At 39.1% G+C, this 24,213-nt stretch overlaps 1 protein-coding gene across 1 annotated transcript in view; it reads left to right on the top strand.

Annotated features, from left to right (window-relative positions):
- IFTAP (intraflagellar transport associated protein) overlaps nucleotides 1–23,911 on the top strand; it is a 60,868-nt gene extending 36,957 nt beyond the window's left edge. Inside the window, 5 exon segments of the mRNA XM_058527133.1 lie at nucleotides 2,015–2,172; nucleotides 3,621–3,692; nucleotides 5,039–5,105; nucleotides 15,604–15,743; nucleotides 23,673–23,911. Coding sequence (XP_058383116.1) covers nucleotides 2,015–2,172; nucleotides 3,621–3,692; nucleotides 5,039–5,105; nucleotides 15,604–15,743; nucleotides 23,673–23,837 — 602 coding nt within the window. The 3' untranslated portion in view covers nucleotides 23,838–23,911.
- The last annotated feature ends 302 nt before the right edge of the window (nucleotides 23,912–24,213 follow it).

The following is a 24,213-nucleotide window of genomic DNA, read 5'->3' as shown; positions in this document are numbered from 1 at the left end:
TTTGATGCCATGCAACTAACAGCTCAAGGGAAACAAACATGGCCGCTTTGCTGGGTTAAGCTGTCTAGTCGCCCTTTCAGTTAGATACCTGCCTAAGGAGCTCACAGATTGAACAATCCCCATGTCTCTGGAACCTTTTCATGATCGAGTATCATAAGGGGATAGAACAAGTTTCCTCAACCTGACAATACTTTGATTTCTGCAACTTGGCCTCTCTTGAATTTCTTTATCACTCTTCTAGTGCTCACTAACATAGCTTCCTGTATTTACTATCGTCATTTGCAGCAAGCAAGTTATAGTTTTAGAATGCACCCTGCATCCTTGGTTCTTCTTGTGCTATTGTAAACTTTTCTTCTTTGTCTGCTTTCTGGGAGTTTTTTTTTTCTTTTTTCTGCTTCATTCTTCTATTCTCTAGGGACTCTTTCCCTTCATTTGCTATATTATTCTAAGTGGCATAGCACAGTGGTTAGACACATGGGTTCTTAGTCAGAAGGCCTGGGTTCAAATTCCCACTCTGCTACTTACCAGCTGTGTAACCTTGAACAAATTACTTAATCTCTCTGTGGGCCTTGGTTTCCTCATCTGTAAAATGTGGATACTAACTACCTACCTTTAAGGTTGTTGTGAGGCTTAAATGAGATTTATGAGATGCTCATTAAAGAGTGTCTGACACTCAATAAATGTTAACCCTTATTATTAATTTTAATACTACTAATATTAAAAATAAATTTATGGCTTAAACCATTACCCCAGTGTAGTTGACTACCAGATGTTTACCCACAGCTGTGATATCTCTCCCACATCTTAGCCTACATTTGCAGCTGCCTCTGGGACATTTCTAGGACATTTCCCTCACAACTTCCACTGGCACCTCAAATGCAGCATGGCCAAAGCGTAATTCATTATCTCTCATCTAAATTTATCCCCCACATTTCTGTAAATGGCATCATGATATCATAATTTTCTCAGTCTCTTAATTTAGGATTAATCTTAGACTCTTTACTTATCCTAAGGAGATAATCATGAATGTGCACAGAATTAGTACAAAGGTATTCATTGTTTATAGTTTTAAATAGTCGCGAGTAAGTGATTGGTTAAATAGACTATGTTACATATATACAATGAAATTCTCTATAACCATTAAAATTATATAGAAGAATATTCAATAATATGGAAAGAAATATTACTGTCAAGTTGAGTTATAATACAGTAAGTACAGTATAGTTCCATTTGATTTTTAGAAGTATGTGGATGCATAGATATAAGACGAGAAAACTAGCCACTGAAAAAATTTTGTTGCAGCTTTTCTGTCTTGTAGGATTATGAGTGATTTTCTAATTTTAATTTTTTTCTCTTACAAAGTTTCTAAAATTATCCATACATTGCTTGCATATAAAGGAAAAAAAACCCTTAAATTTAGAAAAAAATGATATAGGTAATGTCTCAGAGTCTTGCAAATACTGTACTTCATTGACCTTTTTTTTTTTTTTTTTTTTTTTTTTTTTTTTTTGTGAGGAGATCAGCCCTGAGCTAACATCCGCCAATCCTCCTCTTTTTTTGCTGAGGAAGACGGCCCTGGGCTAACATCTGTGCCTATCTTCCTCCACTTTATATGGGACGCCGCCACAGCATGGCTTACCAAGCAGTGCGTCGGTGCGCGCCCGGGATCCGAACCAGCGAACCCCGGGCCGCCGCAGCGGAGCGCGCGCACTTAACCGCTTGCGCCACCGGGCCGGCCCCTCATTGACCTTTTAACAATGGCTGAGAACAGTGCTGGTACATGGTAAGCACTTAAATAAATATTTGTTGAATAGTGAATGAAATAGTGTTATCTTTCTATGCATTTTTAGAAATAACTTTGTAAAGTTAAGAGTGTTTAATGCCTCATGTGTTCAGTTTGTAGATGTCTTTGAAAAGTGTTTTGTTTTTTTGTTTGGAAGAAAGATTCTCAATAAACACAAAAAGTAGACTGGATGGTGGATGTTTTCTAATATTATGTAACTTACCATTTTAGAGGATAATGTGACCCGAAGAGGAGCATTTGGAACCGATTCTTCAGAAAACACATTTACTTCAGTAATATTTCCTCATGAAAATGAACCAAATGGTCACCATCTTAGAAACAAAGCTATCTTTCTTCGTACCTCATCATAATGTTCAGAAGAGGATCAGGTAACACCATAGCACATTTATAGAAACAGTCTGAGAGAAAAAAGCATTTTTCATGAATTAAACACAAAAGAGACTGTAAGAACATAATAAACATTGGACAGTTACTGGATCGGTAACTCAGACTCCTAATTCTAGAAGGAGTGCCATTGGGATACTTTATGGAAGAATCATCATTACATTTCATGATTTCAACAGACAACATTTATGATGGTAACTTGGTCATCCCCAATTTTTTAAAAAAAACCTCTTAAGGATCTGCCAGTAATTCTTGAAATTATTTGTGTATTTTAACTTGTCCTCTATTTGATACAAAAAAAGTTCTTTTTTATAATTCTCTATGTAAAGTGGGAGTTTCTTTTACCTGTCCTTTTGGACTCTTTTAGACTTAAAGTAGAATCTGTTATCTTGGGTTTTCCAAGATTTGGTCAATAAAGGTTAGATACCTTCTTCCTAATCTTCAAAACTTAATAGACTATATTCACATTCTCCTTGGCTATGGTTTTTAACTATCAAGGAATCCTAGTGGAAGCTATTCTACTTTTTAAGCCATTTGAGTTTCTACTTTCCACCTCCTCATGTCTTCCCTGTGACATTGTGGACAGAATTGTATATGAGATTGGGGTTTTATACAAGGGAACAAAAATCTCTGTGTTAAAAATGTGTGTATGTACAGCGGAAGCCTACAATTCTTTAATTCCAGTACTTGCTTTCAGTGAGATAATTATGGGAAAAGAACTTTTTTTTTCCTAGAGGATTCACTCTTTACTGGTAATTATTGGCAATTGGAATTATATTTTATTATATTTTCTTTTTTTTAATGTGGATTTTTTAAAATTAACTTTTTATTGAGGTAACGTTGGTTTATAACATTACATAATTTCAGGTGTACATCATTATATTTCAATTTCTGTGTAGACTACATCGTGTTCACCTCCCAAGTCTAATTGCCATCTGTCACTGTACACATGTGCCCTTTCACCCTTTTCACCCTCCCCACTCCCCCCTTCCCCTCTGGTAACTGGAATTATATTTTCTATTGAGTCTTTAACCAGCATGTGAGAGGCAAAGAATTGTTCAATGGTATTGTTTCCTAGTAACTTGAAAATGTTGTATCAGCATTCTCTGACTTGTGCTTCAGAGGTTCATTGGAATGGGATGGGAGGTGGGTGAAGAGAGGGCAGTGTTCCTGTTGTACACATGGGGAACTGAGGTGAAGTAGTTTACTCTGGGCTATACTGTGGGTGAGTCTAGAGGACAGAAGGAGAAGTCAGACCTCCTGAGACCTATTCCTTGACCACTGCTATGACCTAGTGAATCTGCTCCATCATACAGAGCTAGTTAACAAAAACTGGAAGGGGAGTTTTATCGCCTGAAGGGCTACAAGGTCAGCTTCTTTTTTTTCCAGTTGCTTCATTTTCCCATCAATATGTCCTCACTGTTTTTTTCAGGTAGTGATGGATGAAGGCCAAAAAGTTGGCAGTTCCATTCAAAGTGATCCGAGTTGGGCAGGAAAGGTGAAGGTAAGGCATGATGCAGTTTTCTTCCGTGGCAAAGAACCCACAGGACTCACTTCTGTCTCTCACACACAGTTGGAGAAGTCAGCAGATTTTGTCCTTACACTTTTTTTTAAATTGGTGTTTGAGTATCTTAAACTATCCTTGGTTGGCTGGGTTCTGAATCTTTTTCCTCAAAGCTTAACAAATGGGAGGGGTGCTTCCATAGAGAAATGTGACTCTAGTCCTCCTGGACATTCACCATTAAGAGAAATGACAATATAACAGATTCTCAAGTTTTAGCACTGAAACCATCATATGGAAAATAAATTTTTGTTGTCACGTGGATGCCAAGAGATAACGGCAGTTACGTACTTACAAGCAATGGATGCTACCATTGTTAATTCCTATGTAAGAGCCACAGTCTGGCAAGTAGAGCTGGGGAAAGAAAGACTCAGGCTGTGTTTTGAATTCCAATTATGAGATCTAAATTTGTAATTTTACAGTATTTCTCATGCACATGTTTTAGGTCACGAGCATAAAAGGCATTTCAACATTATACCTTGACTTACACTGCTAGGTCTCCTCCGTGCCAGTGGTGAAATCATTTTCTTATTTACACTCTTTGATAGTCACTGGGGATGAATTAGTTCGTGTCTGAAATGTTACCATGTTGTTAATCTAAAATGTCTCATTGTCGGCTTTCAGTGGAAAGCAGTATTCCACGTGGAATAGTTTTCCATTGAAATGCTGCTATTGTGTCTGTAAAGGGCATTTGCTCTGCTTTTTACCTTTGAAGTAATTTCCAGTTTTATTTTCTCGAAAGAGAGAACACTTGATTTTTTGCCCTGCTCACCTCTCTTGTGATTTACCTGGGGCAGGATGATTTTGTTTTGAATGAACCTTTCTCTCTAGCTGTCTTTAGTTTCTTCTCTCTGACTTTTCAGAGTGAAAAGCACACTGTTTTGATATTAGCCGGACTCACCACCATCATTTGACTGAGAAGCAAAAATAAAACAAAAACAGGAAAAGAGACACTGTTCTACACTGTCTTGGTGGTGGTATATATTCTGGGATAGAATCTGGAACAAAGTCCCTTTTCAAAAACTCCCCAGACTGTTCTTTCCCTTTCAGTATAGAGAGCCTACTGTGGTGCCTACAAAATCCGGGCCAACTTCCAAATTTACTGTGTCTTTCAGATGTCTCTAGGAAAGTGCAGTGAACACAAGGACCTTTAGCTGGGACTCAAAAGTTAATGAGAAAAGTGGATTCAGTTGCTTACTTGAGTGTTGTGGAAGTGGATTCATTGATTCTTCACTGCATTTTTTTCTCTAGGTCTAATATGCATAAAAATTATGTTAACCCTTTTCTAGGTTGACAATTTCCTAGATTTAGAAGATTTGGACATGGATGGAGAGATTAAGCCCCAGATGAGCATGGGTATGCTTTCTGTTTCCTTTCTCTATTGCTTGACCTCTTTCTAGAAACTACAAATAAGACTTTAGACAGCTTTTCTTTTTTTTTTTTGGCAATCCCTACCTCCACTTTCCCTGAGATAGGTAAAACTAGAGTCCTGTAATTTCTTTTTCAATAACAAAGATTCCAGCTGAAAAATCAAAGCCTGTTGAAGATTGTAAAGTTTTTGGTCTTAAATGAAATAAAGGTGTTCCTCCTCTCCACAATTTACCAGATGATGGATTTTTGGATAATTGTCTGAAGTAGAGCCACTTAAGTAAAACCGTTATTTCTTAGAAGCACCATGTTGTAAATTGAGATGAGTTTTGAGTGATATAAAAATATCAATTGATCATATAAATATCAGAATTGATCATAAAATAAAGAGAAAATAAGATCCACATTTTTACTTTAATAAATATTTATTAACTGTGTAAACCAAACATTTAATACTAAAGATATTGTAAATGCTTCTTCTGGGCATTTTCCCAGTGGGCTGGGCTGGGAGAGACTTAGTGCTAGTCCACTGATATTTACATAGATGAGGCCTTTTTCTTTCCTGGTTAACATTCTGTGTAAGTATAGGTATCCTTTGTTGCTCAAAGGCCCTTTGAAATATGTTCAAAATTAGATTTGTCTTGACAACTCTCATTCCTGATGCAAGAATATCTCAAAGTCAATGTTGAATGTTAGGGAAGGGGCAGTTTCCATGGGAGTTTGGTGGTTGGCGTTTAGGTGTTGTTTAGGTGATTGTAAACGTGGACTGTGGGCATTACTGTTGGGGGTGGGGAGGCTCATTTATAATCAGACAGGAGTTAAAGTGACCGGGTGTAGTGGTTTGGGGATGGCGAATTTCTGTATATTGCTGTGTAAGCCCCTGCTCTGGCTTCTCTGGTTGACTGAATTTGAGAGGCTTTGGTAATTGGAAGCAATTAACATTTTTATTCCGCTTCCAAACATCACACAACTCCATTGAAAGGATTGTTTCTCAGGACTCTATTAACCAGTAGACTTTGCAGATTTTTTCGTTACTTACTTGGTTCAAATGAGATCAGAGATCTAAAGGAATCACGTGCTCCAGGGAGAGGTTCTCTTAATGTAGTACCCTAGGCAACTCTGAATTTCTATGTGAGAGCAGTTTAGGGGCTCCGATTGGGTTAGAAGTGATAGGTAAGGACTTATGAGGAAGCTGAGTTTGTAGAGCAGGCACAGTGTTTTGGGTGATTTGGGGAGGGGGAGCTTTTTAAAAATGCAGATTCCTGGGTCCCATTTCAGATAGAGTCTAATTCAGAAGGTCTTCAGTTGCACCTAGTGATCTGCATTTTTAATTACTGCCCCAGTGGATTCTGATACAATTCGTCTGTGGATGACACTTGGAGACAGATGGTTCCAGTCTGCATGTTGGACATTTGCAATATAAAATTAATTTTATAGGTGGGCACAACAGTCCATGGGTTGGGCATTTTTGCAATGGTTTAAATTTCTTGCTTTCTGCCAGTAATGAGTAGGTCTGTATACTGACATAAACTGACATAGCCAACGAATTGGATTTTGGTTATATCAATCTTTTAAATTAGCCTTTTACCTTCTCCATTATTTTCACATTGTTTTCTTTAAATGTTTTTTCAAGTAATTTTTTTTTTCATTACTAGATCTGTTTCTTTAGTTTAAAAAATTGCGTAAAAACATCTCACTAGTATGATTTTTCCAGAAATCAGATGACAGGCAGTCTTGCATTTGTGTATAGATTGCTGTGGCTGAACCACGTCTCAGTGGACTTGAATGAGCCAGTCACGACCTTCCCGCGTGTCACATAATGTGACAAGCTTAGACTGAGAAGCAACCCAGGCTTCAGTGATCTAGTCCAATTACCGAAAGGACCACCAGGGCTTCACAGTTTTCATAATGCACAATCTGGGTTATTTGAAAGGAAAAAAAATTAAATAGTTTGTGCCAAGGTGAATTTTAGTTTGGGCCTAATTTGTGTTACACTTGAGGAATGTGAGCAGAAGGCAAATATTTATATCAGATGGGAAATGTGACATTTTAAATAGGTAAGTTGCTTGTGTAATTTTGGCAGCTGAGAGGTTTACTGATTAGATTCTGTTGTTTTTGTTTAAGCAGCAGATTTGCCTGGGGCAACAAGGAAGTGAGTTTCGTATTGTTTTCCTTCCACTCACTATGTTTGTTCCCCTTGTTCGCTTGCGTAAATATTCTCCAAGATGCGGGAACGTGATTCTTGCCCAGGATTTTGCTCATCACTCGGGCAGCCCCCGTGGAGACAGTTTTTCAGAGGAGCAGCGGCGTTGAGCCGTTGTCTGAGGTAATGCTGGCCACCAAGATTGGTGCCCTGTGTTTATTTGACATCAAGTTAACACTTTTCCTCCTTTGAGTTTGAGATAAGGTAGTTAACCTGATGGTTGGTTACTGTCGTGCCCCAGACTATCATCCAGAAAATTATTATTTAGAATAGGTATTAGTTCTGCTGAGGCTATTAGCATAGGAAGAATCTTCTGGTTTCTTTATTTCTTTCCTCCTCGGTTGGCCCAGTGTGTTCTCTGGCTGAGTGCCATTGGCTGACCAGGCTTTTTTGAGGTCTAATTCTCAGAATTATACTGTCTCATACAAGTCTCCTGCCCAGTGGGTATCCTTAGGTTGTGGTTGGTTGTGTTGGATGAGAGTGGGCAACTGATTCCTGCTCAGATTGGCAGCCTTATTTGACTTTCATTTTCAAGCTCTCCAGTACTCCCAATTCTAGTGAAGGCAGCAGTCACTTCTTTTTTTAAAAAAATTCTTTCCTTATCCGGAACTTTAAGCAGAGTTACGCAGCCTATGAATGGCCTGGGATTCTTATTTAACATATGTTTAACAACTGTGACGGGAGCCTGGAATATAAAGAATAAAACAGATCCAGTTCCTGTTCTCATGGAATTCATAGTTTTTGGGAAGAATCAGACATTAAGCAGATAATCACAAATATATGATCACAAATTGCTCTGATCTCATGAGACCAGTTGGCAGGGGAACTTAAATTTGTGGGATGAGAGGAAGCAATCTGAGGGCTGATATCTAAAGGATGAGTAACCCTTAGCTAGATGAGGGGGGTGGGGTGAAGGTGAGGGGTGGGTAGGAGAGTGTAGGAACAGCATAAGGAACAGCATGTGTAAAGGTCTTGAAACTTCCACTCCATTCCTGAGAAGAGAACAGAATCGGGAAGGCAGTTCTGCCCTTTCCACAATTAATCCCCCTATTTCTGCCCAAGGGAAAAGGAAGGCTTTATCTAATTGGAGAGACTGGGAAAAGAAACTGTGCATATAGGTCATCCCTTTTGTTTCTTCTTTTGGGCTCATGCTGTTTGGAAGGTATCTGTCCTCTTCTCTGTGCCTGTGCCACGTTTCTTATAATAGACACACTTTAGACGGGAGCCAGGCCTGCCTTATGCAGTGGTTTTCAACCTTAGAGACACATTGAAATCACTTGAGGAGCTTTAAAAAGAAATACCAATACCTGGATCCTGCCTTTGGAGGTTGTTTTTCAGTGGTCTGGTGTGTGTCCTGGGCATCGGCTGTTTTTAAAGCTCCCCAGGTGATTCGAATGTGCAGTTGGGGCTGAGAACCGTCTCTGGACAGACGTCTGGAGCTATTGCTCTCTACGGCCCTACTCTAAGGGCTCGGGGGTGTGAAGCGGTTCTCCTGTACCAGGCTGGCTATGTGTCAGCTGTGAGGACTTGCTCTCAGGTGGGATAGCCCAAGGTGGGAAAGCTTGATAAATAAGAAGCCCAAATGTGCCTGCAGGACAAGCTCCATTTTCAAATTCAGTTTTATTAGTTATAAAGCTTATATTTTGATCCTCATCTTTCTGACTCCTGTATATATTTCTCTTTATTTCTGTACTTAGAGGTAGAGGGATATGATTTATTATCACTGTCAAATGCCAGTCCCACCCACGATGTAAGTCATCCTTGAGCTTCCCTACCTTCCCCTGGGATGGGCAGTAATCTTTCTCTTTTACACTCCACTGTTTATTCTGCAATTTTTTTTCTCAAAGTAGGTTTTAGTTAATGTGTCTCTTGAAAGCAGCATATGGTTTACACATACATATACATATATATCCTAAAATTTTGGCTTTTAATTGGAGGATTTAGTCTATTTACATTTAACGTAGTTGGTGATTTATTGGCTTTAAATCTATTATCTTACTATTTTGTTTGCTACTTGTCCTGCCAGTTATATATTTTTTTCTCTAATTTTTTGTCTATTTTGGACTAATCAAGTATTATTGTGTTATTTCATTGCCCCTTATTTTTGCTGGATTGAGAATTCTAGGTTTGTAATTATTTTCTTTTAGTATTTTAAAGATGTTATTCTATTCTTTTCTGGTGTTAATTGTTGAAAACCAGATATCAATCTGATTGTTATTCCTTTGAAGATAATGTGATTTTTCCCTCATTTGGCTGCTTTTTTGACCTTGTCTTTGTTTTTCAGTAATTCACTATGCCTCGATATTGTTTTATTTGTATTTATTTTGCTTGGGGTTTGTAGACATTCTTCTAAGTGTTGGGAAATTCTCAGCTGTTATCTTTTCAAATATTACCTGTGCCTGGACCCTTTCCACTGTGTCCTCTATATCTCTTATACCTTTTATGCATTTTCCATCTCTTTTTTATTTCTTTTCTTGCTTCAGTTGGAATATTTTCTGCTATCTATATTCTAGTTCATTAATCTTTTCTTGAATTGTATCTAATCTTCTGTTAAAGCCATCAATATTTCAGTTATTTTAGTTTTTAAAAGAGATATGGATTATCTATTTTTATAGATTTCAGTTCTCTGCTGAAATTTTCCATTTTTGTAATGTATTTTTTGGAACATTTTAAAGTTCATGTCTCATGATTATACCTGAGATCTCCTGTGGGTCCACTTATATTAGTAATTTTCCCTTTTGATCTGATGTCTTTGTATACCTGGTAATTTTTGTTTGAATGCTGAACATTGTATATAAAATATTACATAGGCTCTGGATGATGTTATCTTCTCCTAGAGAAGCTTTTCTTCAACATTTTGCTAGCAGTTAGAGCAGCAATAGATCACCTTACTCCAGTCTGGGATGGAGCTGATTTAGGCTTGGGTTTCAGGTTTTGTGAGGGCTGCCCCACTTCTAGTTCTTGCTTACTTCTAGGGTGTAGCCTTTCAAGGTGATCACTGCCCCTCCCTCTTGGAGGTCCTGAACTCTAACTTTTATCTTCACAGCTCTGTAAATCTGTTGGTAGTTCTGCTAAGCTTCTCAGCCTCTCAGCCTCTTTCTTCTTTGCTTCTCAGCTTCTCAACCTCTGCTTGCAAATCAGGAAATGCCATGAGTTGAACAGCAGCTTAGACTCTTGGACTCAGGTCTCAGTGCTTTCCTTCTGCCTGGGATCTTAGCCCCTCGAGTTCTAGGCTGCTCTGGTAGCTCTTCAACGCCTTTAAATAGTTGATTTTGTAATTTTTCCAGCTTTTCTAGTGTTGGTGGGAGGATTGGACTGACATTAGCTAGACCAGCAGACCCCTGGGGATATGGTCTGGGAACTCCTTGGGAAGTCCCAAGGTCTGAAGGTCAAATGTATTGATGTTTGCACTGATGTAGCAAAAGCAATGATGAGTAAGATGCTGTAACTTAGTGTGAATCAAGGTAGTGGCACCAAACTATACTAGTAATCATTGTAATCTTCACTGTTAAGAATTTGTAGGTAAAACAAATGCCAGTTTCTGTTGAAAATGCCCTTGATAAAGTGGTAAAAATTATTAATTTTATTAAATCTTAATACTTGAGTACACCTTTTTTAATGTTTTGTGTGCTGAAATAGAAAGTACAGTCTGCCCTCTGTATCCGCGGGTTCTGCATTCACGGATTCAACCAACTGCAGATCAAAAGGCCTATGATGGTTGCATCTGTACTGAACATGTACAGTCTTTTTTTCTTGTCATTATTCCCTAAACAGTACAGTACAATGACTATTTACATAGCATTTACATTTATTAGATATTATAAGTAATCTAGAGATGATTTAAAGTGTACAGGGTGGGTTGTATGCAAATACCATGCCATTTTATATAAGGGATTTGAGCATCCTAGATTTTGGTACTTGTGGGGGCTCCTGGAACCAATCCCCTCAGACATCAAGGGACGACTGTATGCAGAAAGCACTTTTGCCACATCCTGCAATATAATAGTTATCTCGTGGAAAAACACTTGTGTGATTGAGTGGTATGCTGAACTACCTTTTTCTTTCTTTCTTTCATGGGCCAATATTTTTACCTGCAAGAATGACTGACAGACAAATTATAGTTCTCAAAAATGAGTAAAGTGAGCCTGCCTCTTCAAGACAAACAGCTGATGGTATTCATTGCCAATGATAAGATTGGCAACGGATCAAGTGAAAATTGGATATTTAGAAAACTTGTATCTAGTACTGTGAGCTTGACAGCTTTCCAATATTTAAATTCTTTTCCGATAAAATTGGTGATGTTAACTAATGTGATTTTTATACTGTATAATGAAATATGTCAACATTTGGAAGATCTATATAAAACAGTGAACCAATATTTTCCAAATGACCAATTTATGACGTTACAAAATCATGCATAGGAGAAAGATCCATTCAATGGGTAAGATAGACCAATGAATTTTAATGTAACAGTATGAAAAATTCACTGAAATGTTTTCGGGTTGCACATTTAAACTATTTTTTAAAACTTTGTCATTTATTAAGATCTGGTATAGTATTAAAGAATAATATCCATAATTATATAAAAAGACTTCTCCTTTTTCCAACTACGTATCTATGCAAGACTAGATTTTCTTTATTTACTTCAACTGAAATAGCGTATTTCAAAAATTGAATGCAGAAGCAAATATAGAATTCAGTTTTCTTTTCTTAAGGCAGATATTTAAAAAATTCAAAAAATGTAAAACGATGCTTCTCTTCTCACTATTTACTTTGTTTTTGAAAGATAGATTTTTCTATCTTCCAAGTATAAAAGAAAATATTTATTTTAATATATAATGGCATTATTTGTAAGGATTCAATAAATAAATATTTGAAAATTTGTCAGTTTGAATTTCTAATATGGTAAATATTGATATAGCCCACATAAACAGAAGCTCTTTAGGGTCTTCAAAAATTTTAAGAATGAGAACCACTGAGATAGACTCTCATAGTGGAAGCTATGTGCAGAAGAGGCCTGGATTACTAAAGCATTTCTTATCTATATCCTTTTGGTCTTAGGGAATGCTCAAAATTTCAGAAAATTTTGTCCATTTCTACATGGCAACAAAGAAATAGATTAGTTAATTTCATAAATATGCCAGGCAGATTAAATATTATTGTTATCTAAATTATCAGATGTCAAATGGATTGTTTACTTTTTATTGTTGAATTAGATTAGGTGATTATAGCTTTTGACTTGCTAATCATTGACTAAATACAGAAAGACAAATGGCATGAACACATAGTTTATAAATATTGCAAATTCTTATCATGTAGTTGAGAAAGAAGAGATTGAACTGTTTTCAACCAGTCTTGCCATCCAACATCAAGATTCATTTTTGAGAATTGCCTTGGCTCTACAATGCCCATTAGCCATGATGGTGGTATTTAGTTAAGATGAAAACCATCATTTGGTTGTCTCAGAAACAGCAATTAATAAGAACAGATTAAGTCTCTTAAAGCATTTCAGTTTTAGAAAGTTTTACAGAGAATTTCAGAAATTCTGTTCCCCACCATCAATGAATACAGTAATTTTCTCCCCTGACAGAATATGAGTTTATAAATAACCCACCCATGATTGTAAAATGGCTAAAAGATAAGGTAGCTTTCTTCATAACGTATGTCTTACCAGACTATTCCTATCCATATTGGTTTTACTCTTTTATAAATCTGCCCTCTTTAGAGTTAAAGCTGTTCAGTTTGGTTCTTTTTTTTCTTTCTTTTTTTTTTTTTGTGGGGAAGATTAGCCCTGAGCTAACATCTGTTGCCAATCCTCCCCTTTTTGCTGCAGAAGACTGGCCCTGGGCTAATATCCGTGCCCATCTTCCTCCACTTTATATGGGATACCATCACAGCATGGCTTGACAAGGGATACATGGGTACACGCCCGAGATCCGAACCTGCGAACCCCGGGCCACCGCAGTGGAGTGTGCGCACTTAACTGGTATGCCACTGGGCCAGCCCCCAGTTTTGTTCTTAATTATTCTCTGATTGATTTTATGTGGGAAAATCTTATCCCTGAAACAAAATTTAGTTTTTGAGGGTAAGGACTATACATATTTTACATCATCCACAATGTCCTGTTCGTAGGTAGATCTTGATATTTGCTGTTCAGTTTAAAAGTTGAGATGTAGGAAATTCGTCTTCTATCTGCAAGGATTTCTTGAGAATTTACTATATGTAAGGTGCTGCGTTAGGTATGCACCAATAGATATGCATTTGTGCATCTTGCTTTTACACTGAAGAAACAAACGACAAGAATTTAAAGTGTGGAAGATACAGAGTCTTATTGTTTTGAAGGAAGTGTTCCCATGGCAGTAGAATTTTTATGAAAGAAACCATTTTTGTTGAAAATCCTACATTCTTTGCAAATATATTAGGGAGGGGAAGAGTTTCAGCAAAGGAATTACAGAGTTGTTCTCCTCCATGCACAATATTGTGTCAGATTTTAAATAGCCCTGAAAGCAGAATTGATTTTGATTTCACATTTGAACTGGTGTTTGCACTGGCAGCCAATGGGTCTGGTAGATATTGGTTTTCCCATTAAGAGGCCTGAACCTTTCCCTTCTTGCCTTTGTTGTTGGCAGGCCCCTAACCAGGCTTGTACAGTCCTAGGCGGTTACACCAGGGAGCTCAATGAGGGAGTTTGACTTTGAACTCATAAACAGATACACTAGAAAGCCAGTCTTTCCCTCAACCTTATTGATTTTAAAATATTACTTCTCTGGGGATAAAATGTTTAAATATACTTAACACTACTAACCAGGCTAATGTGCCACAGTAGTGACATTTCTTGGTCCTGAGTTTGGATGTATCATCTGATAGATTTAAATAATCTATGTAATGAAAATGCTTATTTAAAAGAAGGTCACATGTGACATCATGGGCTAAGAGCGTGGGCTCTGCAGACGGGCTGCCCGGCTCTGCCGCTTTCTAGCTATGGCGCCTTGAGCGAGGTTACCCTCCTTGCTTAGAGCTTATTGCCTGTAAAACAGGAAATAAGTGAGCTGTTGGGAGGATTAGCTGGGTTAATGTATATAAAATGTCAGCTTGTAAGTGTTGACTATTACGGTGGTTTTTATTTCTGCTAATTAATTAGATCATATTCTAAGATTTCAATAATTAATCTCAGTAGAACTACCTTCGCCATCCCCCTACCCACATTCTCAGTTTCTAGGCTGTCTGACTGTGGTCTCTGTTGCTGGAGTTTTAAGACTTTCATAATTATGTTTTTTATGATGGTGATTATCTGCAGTGGTGAGAGATGTATTTCAAATAAATTTCAGTTTTTGAGTATCAATACCTGCTCAATTATCTCCCTATATATGCTGCCATTGGCAACCGCCAAGGCATGCCTGTTAATTAATCACTTCCACTGAGAACTTAATTAGTGTCTTCATTAGGATCATCAGTGAGCAGCAGGCAGCGTCATCCCAAGCCAGCTGCAAGTTGTTGGCTAGCTCCCGCAGTTCTTCTGGTCCTCTGAAAGCTCGGACTGAGGAGGAAACCTGCTGTTCTTCTGTTTGGTTTTTTGTCCTCCTTAAAGAAGTCTGTAGAAGATCATCAGTTGTCTGTGATGCATCCATGTTCTGTCATCCATGCAAAAATAAGGGGACATATCCACTTATAATGGATCAATCAGAAAACCAAGATTGGTTATTGAATTCTTGTGATTGTGCTAAACAAACTGGAAATGCGTTGTTGTTGTTTGCAAGTGTTGAAAACTAGACTGTGCATTCTGAATATTTCTGAACATTTTTCGTCTGAAAGTTAAAATTCTTTCCTCCTGGCATCATTGTTTTTTAATATATTTTTTTGAAATATTGCCGTATCGTCACAGGATGAAATCAGCACTCCGTTTCCTTTCTCTCCACCCCTCAGGAAAAGATGGGCAAATGAGGCAAAAGTAGCACCTTCTTGCCTTATTTTCCTGTGGAAGTAGGAATTGGGTTGGGGGTGAGAGGCATGATCCAGCTACTTCCAAAACAATATTTCTCCCAGACCCTTTGCATGGAATGTAACTTTGCAACAATAAAATAAAAATAAGTGCACCAATGGCTTCTCTTTTATAGAAAGGGGAATCTCTTGAGTCAAGTTCCCAAATGAGGACAGGCATTGTGACATGGACCTACTTGACTTGAGTGTATTTGCTTACTTCTTTTGACTATTAGACGCTTTAGATGATTGAGGTCAGTTGTGAACTTGGTGAAAGGATCAACTGAACTATTTTGTGTCCAACAGATCTGCTGCTGCTTCCGGGAGAAGTGGAGCAGGACGTAAGCACCAGGGTTCCCTCTCACATCCCTTCCGCGGCCCAGCCTCTTACCCCTGGAGTAAAGTCGAGGCCCACCGTGAGAGGAGCAGACAAACAAAGGGAAGAGGTACTCTACAGGGAATTCAGTCACTCTCGAAATTGCCTTGATTTTATAACCTGTCCTTGCAGAGAAATGCTACTATACCTGTGTGCCTTTGTATTTTTCTCAGATTTGGGAAAATTTAGAATTCAAGTTGCTTAATTGGGTCCCTCTCATTGCCATCTACCTCCAATGTGTATATTTCTTTTTAAACACAGAGACCAATTATGTTTTTATGTGGAAACTATTTTTGTTTCATGATGTACGCCATGCTACAGGACAGTGCTACCTGGGGACTACACAATAGAAAGGACGGAGAGTTTCTTATTGCTTTTAGTCTGAACTGGCCATTTTTCTCTTTATTATTGTTTCCAAGGTCTTAAACATCTTGCATTAGTTAAGGTAAGGCCAGGCTGCTATAGTAGAGAATCCTGAGAGTGATTCAGTGGCTGAAAGGAGATAGAAGTGTATTTCTTCATGGAACAGTTTGTGGAGCCTTTAAAGTGAGCAGGTGGCTCTGTTCCCTGGGGTCATCAGGGGCCCAGGCTCCTTCTCTCTGGATCTCCACTATGCCTTAGGACATTGCCATGTCAGGTCACTGTCCTCCCTGGAGGGGCAGGGACTGAGAGCATGGGGACTGCGTGTGCCCCCAAGGCTTAGAACTCAGGACTCTTCATTTCTGCTCACATCCCATCGGTAACCACTTAGTCACATGTTCCTCGCTAGCCAGCAGGGAGGCTGGGCATTGTCATCTGGCTGTGTGCTTCCCAAGCAGGGCAGAATGGAATCTCTGCCACGTTTACCCTCCCAAATGCACATCTTGAAGGTCATCTTTTGCCGTCATCTGCATTCTTCTACATATACTTAACAAACGTGCTCCAACCGAGGCTGCTGAGGGTGCTGGATAGTGACCTTTATCACCCTTTTCACTCTAAAAGGGGATCAGGCACAAGAAGTTGTTAAGGGCTCTTTATTATTGCATCCTGATAAAACCCCTAAGGTGTTTCTTGATTATTTAATCATTCAGATACTAGTCTTCTCACTTGAAGATATTCTGTTATGGAAGCAATCGCTCAATCAGAAATAATCCATATATTTCAATTTTTAATTGCCCCTTTCTTGTAGAAATTTTGTTCATTGACATCACAAAAGTATATCTAGGATGCTTGCAGGCTTGTATTAAACTCTAAATGGTTACCAGATAAACTGGGTGAGACAGCCACTTTTCAATGTGCTTTTTGAATTATAGATTGCTTTCTCTGAGTAGTAAGAAACTAACATTGCAAGGTTATTTCTAGCAGGAATCAGTTTCTTTTAAACACTTATTCATGTTCTTGACTTCAGTTGTGACCATACAAATTACTAGAACAGCCAGTGATCATGGCACCTATAATGGTGCCCTTATAGAAATTGTTATAAAATGGTTTTAGTTGATGGGTTAAAAAAAAACTGAATGACTTCTGAAATCTATCATATAGCCAGTGAAATGCAAGTTAAAACCCTGTATATGATTGTATCTTTAAAAGAAATATAAATTTCTTCCCAGAAAAATGCAAACATTTTTTGGTGTTGGGATCAAAATGTTATGAAGAAGTTTTTGTGTTGGCAAAGTCCTGAGACATAGATGAGTAACTTTTGCAGTTTTTTGACTATCCAGAGTAGTATCTTGGTTGGGATTTTTATTTCTAACCACTATTCATTAGAGAAACTTTTCAGAACTGTCTAGAATCACAATACTGCACCCATTCTGCCTTGGTTTAATAGTATTAATCTTGTTTTAAAGCACCCAATGTCAGTAAAAGAACATAATCATCAGTGTCCAGCAAATATGTTCTGTAAGGGCCTGCCAAGGGGCTGTTTTGGGCTAGAGAGGATGGTTGCTTTCTGTGACTTCAATCTCAAAAGATGAAAATGTGTCCTAGATGTCCTGACTTCTTAATTGCCTAATAAGAATCGATAACTTCCTGATATGGATTGGACCAATTTAATTATTTTCCTAATTTTATCATGGTTTTATACATGTGCATTTCCTGCTTAGTGTCAAACATTTTCCAAGAACCTTCCACTTTCCATTTGTGAATAACTTCTTGCTTTAGTTACTGTATTTTGATGAATTTTGAAAGTTTTGAACAGCTTTGTAGAGCAAAAAGAATTGATGTTAGGAAGATGAAAAATTGTGAGTTCCTCTCCCCCTGCAAACCATGAAAGAGATCACAGAAGAAACTTTTATAGTATTTTAATGGGAGATCTTCTGTTTTTCCAATTCATAATGGGACTCTAAAATTTTTCACTTATAAAGACAGTTTATTAACCATATTACTTTGTGAAATAGCCTAGAGCTAAATGCTGCTATTATTGATTTGAGCATTAGTTCTGTTTTCTTTAATTTGCCTATGTGGTACTATGAATGAAAATGATTCCTCCTATAACAGTGTCTCTCTTAGAATAAGTCACATGAGCAATTTGAAGGAAACTAGTAGTTTTCTAATAGTGTACAGATTCTATTCCCTGAGAGGCTACAAGAAGATTTCAATCAGATTTGAAATTAGACACCTGAAATCCACATATTTCTCTCAGCTCCTTAGGCAAAAATAACAAGTTAATAACTTAATTCACAGTTGTTTTCTGTTTCGCAGCAGGGGATTTGGTGTTCCATTGCACAAAGTCTTCTTTTTGAAATAAACAGAATTTCAGTTTGTAATCTAAAAACCTTGGAGACTTATAGCTTATAACCGTAAAATGAACCTAACTTGAGAGAAGAGAATTCCCCAAGTGTGCCGCCGGAGTCAACAGCTGAAATATGTAAACAGAACTGCAACTTCACTCTATTTTAAAAGCTGTCATTTCGAAGATGACAGTGATGTCCTCTGAACTGCAGTGCGCATCTCGTTTCACTGTGAATTACACGTGCCCCTTGTCTTAGAAGACTCTAAACTCACTCATGTGTGTCTTCATAAGCTTACTTAACTAAAATGCACAAAAGTCAGAACTGGTGCCGAGTCCGGTGCTGTGCGTAAGTAGACGTGCGGTTACTTGTGAATGAGCAAACAAACACAAACCGCACTACCTACTGGGAGTGACTTCCTGGGATCATAGCATGGTTAGGTCATCGGCTCTTTTCTTCTCTGTTGGTTCATCCCCCTCAACATGTGCGCATGTTCATGTCTCTCCCATCCTGAACAAAATGAGACAAAAGAGAAAACAACCCTCCTTGACCTTGGACCGTCTTTGGCTACTGTCTGTTCTTTTTCCTCTCCTTTCATCTAGACTTCAGAAACCATTAGACTCGACTCTGCTAGTTGACTCTGCTTCCTTTCCCCTCATTCCTCATTCAATATACTGCAAAATGTCCTTGGCTTCAGTCTGGACATATTCGGAATAAAGGCACCCATTGCCTTATAATTGCCTGATCTCAAAGGACACTTTTCAGTCTTCATTTTAATGGATGTCTCTACTGTGTTTGTCACCGTTGATCCTCCCTGACACGTGTAGTCCACTAGTTGTCACTTCACTGCTGTCCTCAGATTCTGTGTGTATTTCTCTGGTTGCTCTTTCCCTGCCTTCTCTGGGGGTTTTCTCTTCATCCACCCCTTATGAGTTGTGTTCCTCAGGGCTCACGCCGACCCTCTGGCTCTCCCCACTTACATACTTGGATCCATTTTCATCTGTAGGGTTTTATGCTTCTGTCTCCATGTCTGTGTCTCTAGCTTCGGACGTTTGTCTGGGCTTCAGCTTTGTGTACTCAGTTGCCTGTTGACATCTCTACCTGAGTTCGTTTAGGCACTTTCACATCAACATGTTGAAAACTGAGCCTCTCCGTGCATGCTCCCCCTGCATTCTTGCTCTTCCTCTCTTCCCACATCCAAACCTGTCATCAAGTGCTGCCAATTTTACTTTCTAATATTTTCAAATCTGTGCTCTCAGTGCCCTGGTCTCACTAGGAGCTTCAGCAGCTCCTGACTGGTCTGCTGACTCCAAATCTACCCTCTGTTTAATCTCCACACTGGCCCATCTAGATGCACTATCCACGACAGCGGGGCAGCTTCTCTTCTGTACACACCTGTGTCTCTAGCACCTGTCTCATTGTAGGTGCTCAGTGAAAATTTGAATGAATGAAGGAATTTATCTCAAATGCATAGACGACCAAGTATCAACCCAGTTTTCAAAGAATCCTTCAGTGACTGATCTTCATCTCTAGGGTAAACAGCATATAAGACCTGTCGTGATGTGGCACCATCTTTGCCCCTTGCCACCCTCTGCCTTACACTTTGTGCTCTGACAGCACTGAACTACTTGCAGGTCCGTGTGTGTGAAATTATGTGTCTTATTTCCATGGCCTGCTTATGAGAACTCCCCTAGTCTGCAAAGCTCCTCTTCCCTCAACCTTGTTAACTAATATTACCTTTAAGATTCTACTTAGATATCTCCTCTTCCAGGAAGCCTTCACTGATTCCTTCTCAATGCCTTCCAACCTGGCCTGGGTTAGGTGTCTCTTCTCTGTTCCCATCACCCCCTAACTATACCGTTTGTACTTACTACATTTTACTATAACGATTTGTTATGTGTCTATCTCATTTCTCTGTGATTTCACACAAGTCTTCATCTTTGTGTCCTCAACATCTAGCACAAGCCTAGAATTTAATAGCAACATCGTGTTTGTGGAAAGAATGGAAAATGTCTGAATGACTGCAGGAAGCTATTCCTCTGACATTTTGACTCAGGGATGTACTGGCCCCATTGCAGGAGAGGGTGACAGTGATACCCCCACATGGTTTAAAATGTCTTGAGTTTCATATTTTGGCATTGCAAATATGAAATTATTACTATTCTTGGTTTCTTGCTTTTATATTTCAGCATTTAACTGATTGCCTGGGGAATTAATCTAACAATAGCCGCTGTTAATAACTCAGTTCCTAAGTGAAGAAATTTATATATATATATATTTTTTTTTTTTTTTTTGTGAGGAGATCAGCCCTGTGCTAACATCCGCCAATCCTCCTCTTTTTTTTTTTTTTTTGATGAGGAAGACGGCCCTGGGCTAAAGGAAATTTATATTTTTAAATGTATTTTGATATAATATATTACAAATAAAAAATTCTTGTATTGGCATCATATTTATTGACTAGCTAAAAACTTTATTCCTTGCTATTTTGGTTAATACCAAATGACTGAGGAAGGACATCATGCTCCATAACAGAGAAAAATTCAGTATATGAAAAAAAACCTTAAAGGAAAGTAAGACTTTTCCATTTAGGGATAAATATCTACATCTCTAGTACGAGAATCTTGGATATTATGGCCACAAGGATATTGGGACCTTGGGGAAGGGAGAGGAGTGAGGATGATGGCTTCGGCCATATCTCGGAGGACTGACTTGGCCAGGGGCATGAGCCCTCAGCAGAGAGTCTAGAAGTCCAGCAGACAGGCCTTGCTTTAGCTGGGTTGCTGACACGGGTGGTCTTGGGTGGGGTGCTGAGTGGGAGGTGAGTAGGATGTTCTGGCAGGTGGCAATACTCGACTGAGAGTAAGAGCAGCTTCTCCGCTTTCCCCTCCGTGCTCCTGTAGCCTTTTTGCATTCCCCTGTTGGCGAGCATGGCGCACCGTATTGAAATGATTCGTTTACCCCTGTCTGCTCCCTAAAGTTGTGCAACCTCACGGACACAGATTTTGCTGTTTTCATCCTGCGTTCCAGTATCTAAAGCATATTAAATGCTCAGTAAGTGTTTATGGAGTGAACAAGTCAAGGGGAGGGGTGGGAATGGAGGGTTGTTCGTGTTGTGCAGAGGGATGTGAGGAGGAGGCCCGGCATCGCGGGGATTGTAGCTCAGCAAAGGAATTCGTCTCATTTCAAACCGCATTCCAGCCTCAGAGGAAGGTGGGTGAAGGTACAGTGGCTGCATCGAGTGAGAGTGGCTATAGTAAGGTCCCGGCAGTTTTTAGAGGCCTCAGGGCGGGGGTTAAAGTCCTAGTGCAGTGGGTACACATGGGGACGGGCAGCCTGGAACTTGATAGACACCTGGATGCCAGGCCTCTAAGCGGGCATAGAAGGGCAGCAAGAATCCCATCAGACTGAATGCACCGGGAGATGGGGCTCCTCCTCGTCCTTGGCCAGGATCCTTAAAATCGGCTCAGGACAGGGTTGTGGCCAAGGCTGCCGGCCTCACTGCTTACTGCTGAGGAGAGTTGGAGATGGCAAGGATGCTAATCTTCAGGAAATAAACATATTGTGTCACTGTGTATGTGTTTCTTCATTTGAGCTGGTCTAAGCAATATTACCCACTGTCACTTTGGCTGTGGCAATGATAAATTTAATCTCAGAAAGTGACCAAAATGGACAGATCAATCACTCTGCAGACCAACTCGCCTCATGTACAGCTGCTCTTTTCAAGACAGTCATGTATTACGTGGAGCCTTGAGTACGTTTCTTATGATAGGCTATGGGAACTGTTTAGCTTGTTCAGGAAAGGTCTTTTCTCCCAAAGAGTTATGAGTCATCTGTGAAAACTTCAAGGTTGATTTTTGCTGCTGTCTTTGTTGAGAAAGTGAAGCTTTATCTGAAGCCGATTGCCCTGGATTCAAATCTTGCTTCTCTCTCTTACTAATTGTGTAGCTTTGGGCAAGTACTTAACCTTTCAGAGCTTCATAAGACGGGGTAACAGTGCCCACTGGCAGTGTTGTTTGAAGATTATTGCTACTCCCCACGTGGTTCCTAGCACCGGGGCTGGCGCGGTGGGAACTCACTCAGTGGCAGCTCCCATCACTGTCTTTGTCAGGAAAGCACACGCTTTCTAATAAAGAGGAAATGAACAGGTCTCTGAAAGTTGTTCTCTTGCTGGTTTTACTAAGAAAGGATGATGAATGGCTGGGTGTCTGCTATTAACACTACATATCTAACTGCAAGGTGCAACTTGCTTAGCAGATAAGAGATATTTACTTTTCATGGTTTTTTTTTTTTCACCTTTAATAACAGCACAGCACATAGTTTCTGAGCTATAAGCTCCGTTTTCAAGAACGGAGGGACAGAGGCCCCTCAATGAGATCGTTTTCCAGGCCAGAATATTGAAAGCTGGTGATTGCTTCGGGGCATTGTTTCCATTCTTGCATAGACCACAGTTTTCAGTTATTTCAGCATCACCATACATATGACAGAGCCACAGAGAGGGGCTGGGATCTCATCCATCACACAGCATTGCTCTTGGGGAGGCTTTGTAGCGGGTGATACAATGAGATTTCAGGCATTCTCTTCTTGTTTATTGGAAAATAGGCTTTTTTGAGGGGGACTTTAAAACTCATAGATGATGAGTATAAATAGATACAAAATTATTACATCTCTTTACAGCTACTCAGACTTGTGATGCATTCTGTGATATTTTAAAAATTCTTGGTAGGAAGAAAGGAATCCTGGACTTTTTATTTCAGGGTGATCCTGTGTGCTGTAATTCCTACTGCTCTTGGTCCGGGAATTATAGGTATTATCTAGAGAAGTAAGTATATTAAGTGTAGGGTATTTTTATCTTTGAAACTTATGTCTTATTGATACAAGTCTTTTTTAGTAAATGGTGAAAATGTATTTAAGGTTGATCAAAATCTTAAGGTATACTTTCTCACATTTTAATATAACTCCAGGTTTTTTCATATGCCTCTAGCCCTAACACTACAAGTGGTAAAAATGTAATGAATGTGTGCAAAAGAGACTTCCTGATTCTTGCCGTGGGCAGAATTAGTTAATGATATTCATTCAGATGCAGGATGGTACAAATGGGGCATATTAAGAGGCTTAAATTAGGTCAAACTGAATAATTGAATTTATTCCTTTACTTAAAAACAGCTTAATCAGCTGAGAGTGCTGAAGTCTAAAAAAAGTTTAATTAAATATTAATAGGGAGTTTATGTTCTCAATTTTATCTTCATTTACAAGGATTGTATATGATTTTCCTCCTTTGATACCTTTTATAGATACTTGGGGACGAAGTCCAGCCCTTCTCTCTTGATGAGGAATTTGATTATGATGCTGTGATGCTCACCCCCAAGTTCACTCCTGCAGAGATAGATGCCATCAAGGAGCTGTCCAAGCAAAAGAGAGAGAACTCCAGCACGGACTTAGAGGAGCCCTGTGACTGAATCACCAAGACATCTTCGTGTTTATTTTTATTTTGTCCTTATTCAAGCAACATTAAAATAAAAGATAAACCTACCGTTATCCCCTTTGTGGAAATTTATGTGTGCATTGATTTATCAGAGTTATTTGGAAGTAGGGAGGTATGACTAACAGGACCAGAAATCTCTACCCTTACGGAGTTCTCTTCTGTCCCGTCGTGCTGCATCTCCTGGCTGGTAGGGAGAGATGAGGTGGGAAATGGGGCAGGAAGCAACACCTGCAGCAGGGTCTGTTTTGATGAGAGTACTGCAACGAGGTGATGTGGGGTATTGTAACTGAGATTGGAAACATCGTCCTGCCTCCTTGGGGGAGGGAAGGACCATTGCCCATGCAAAACAC

Source organism: Diceros bicornis, chromosome 31 (genome assembly GCF_020826845.1).
Source record: "Diceros bicornis minor isolate mBicDic1 chromosome 31, mDicBic1.mat.cur, whole genome shotgun sequence".
NCBI classification, from domain to species: Eukaryota; Metazoa; Chordata; class Mammalia; order Perissodactyla; family Rhinocerotidae; genus Diceros; species Diceros bicornis.
The sequence above is the reverse complement of the archived record's forward strand: the minus strand, read 5'-3'. Positions and strand labels throughout refer to the sequence as shown.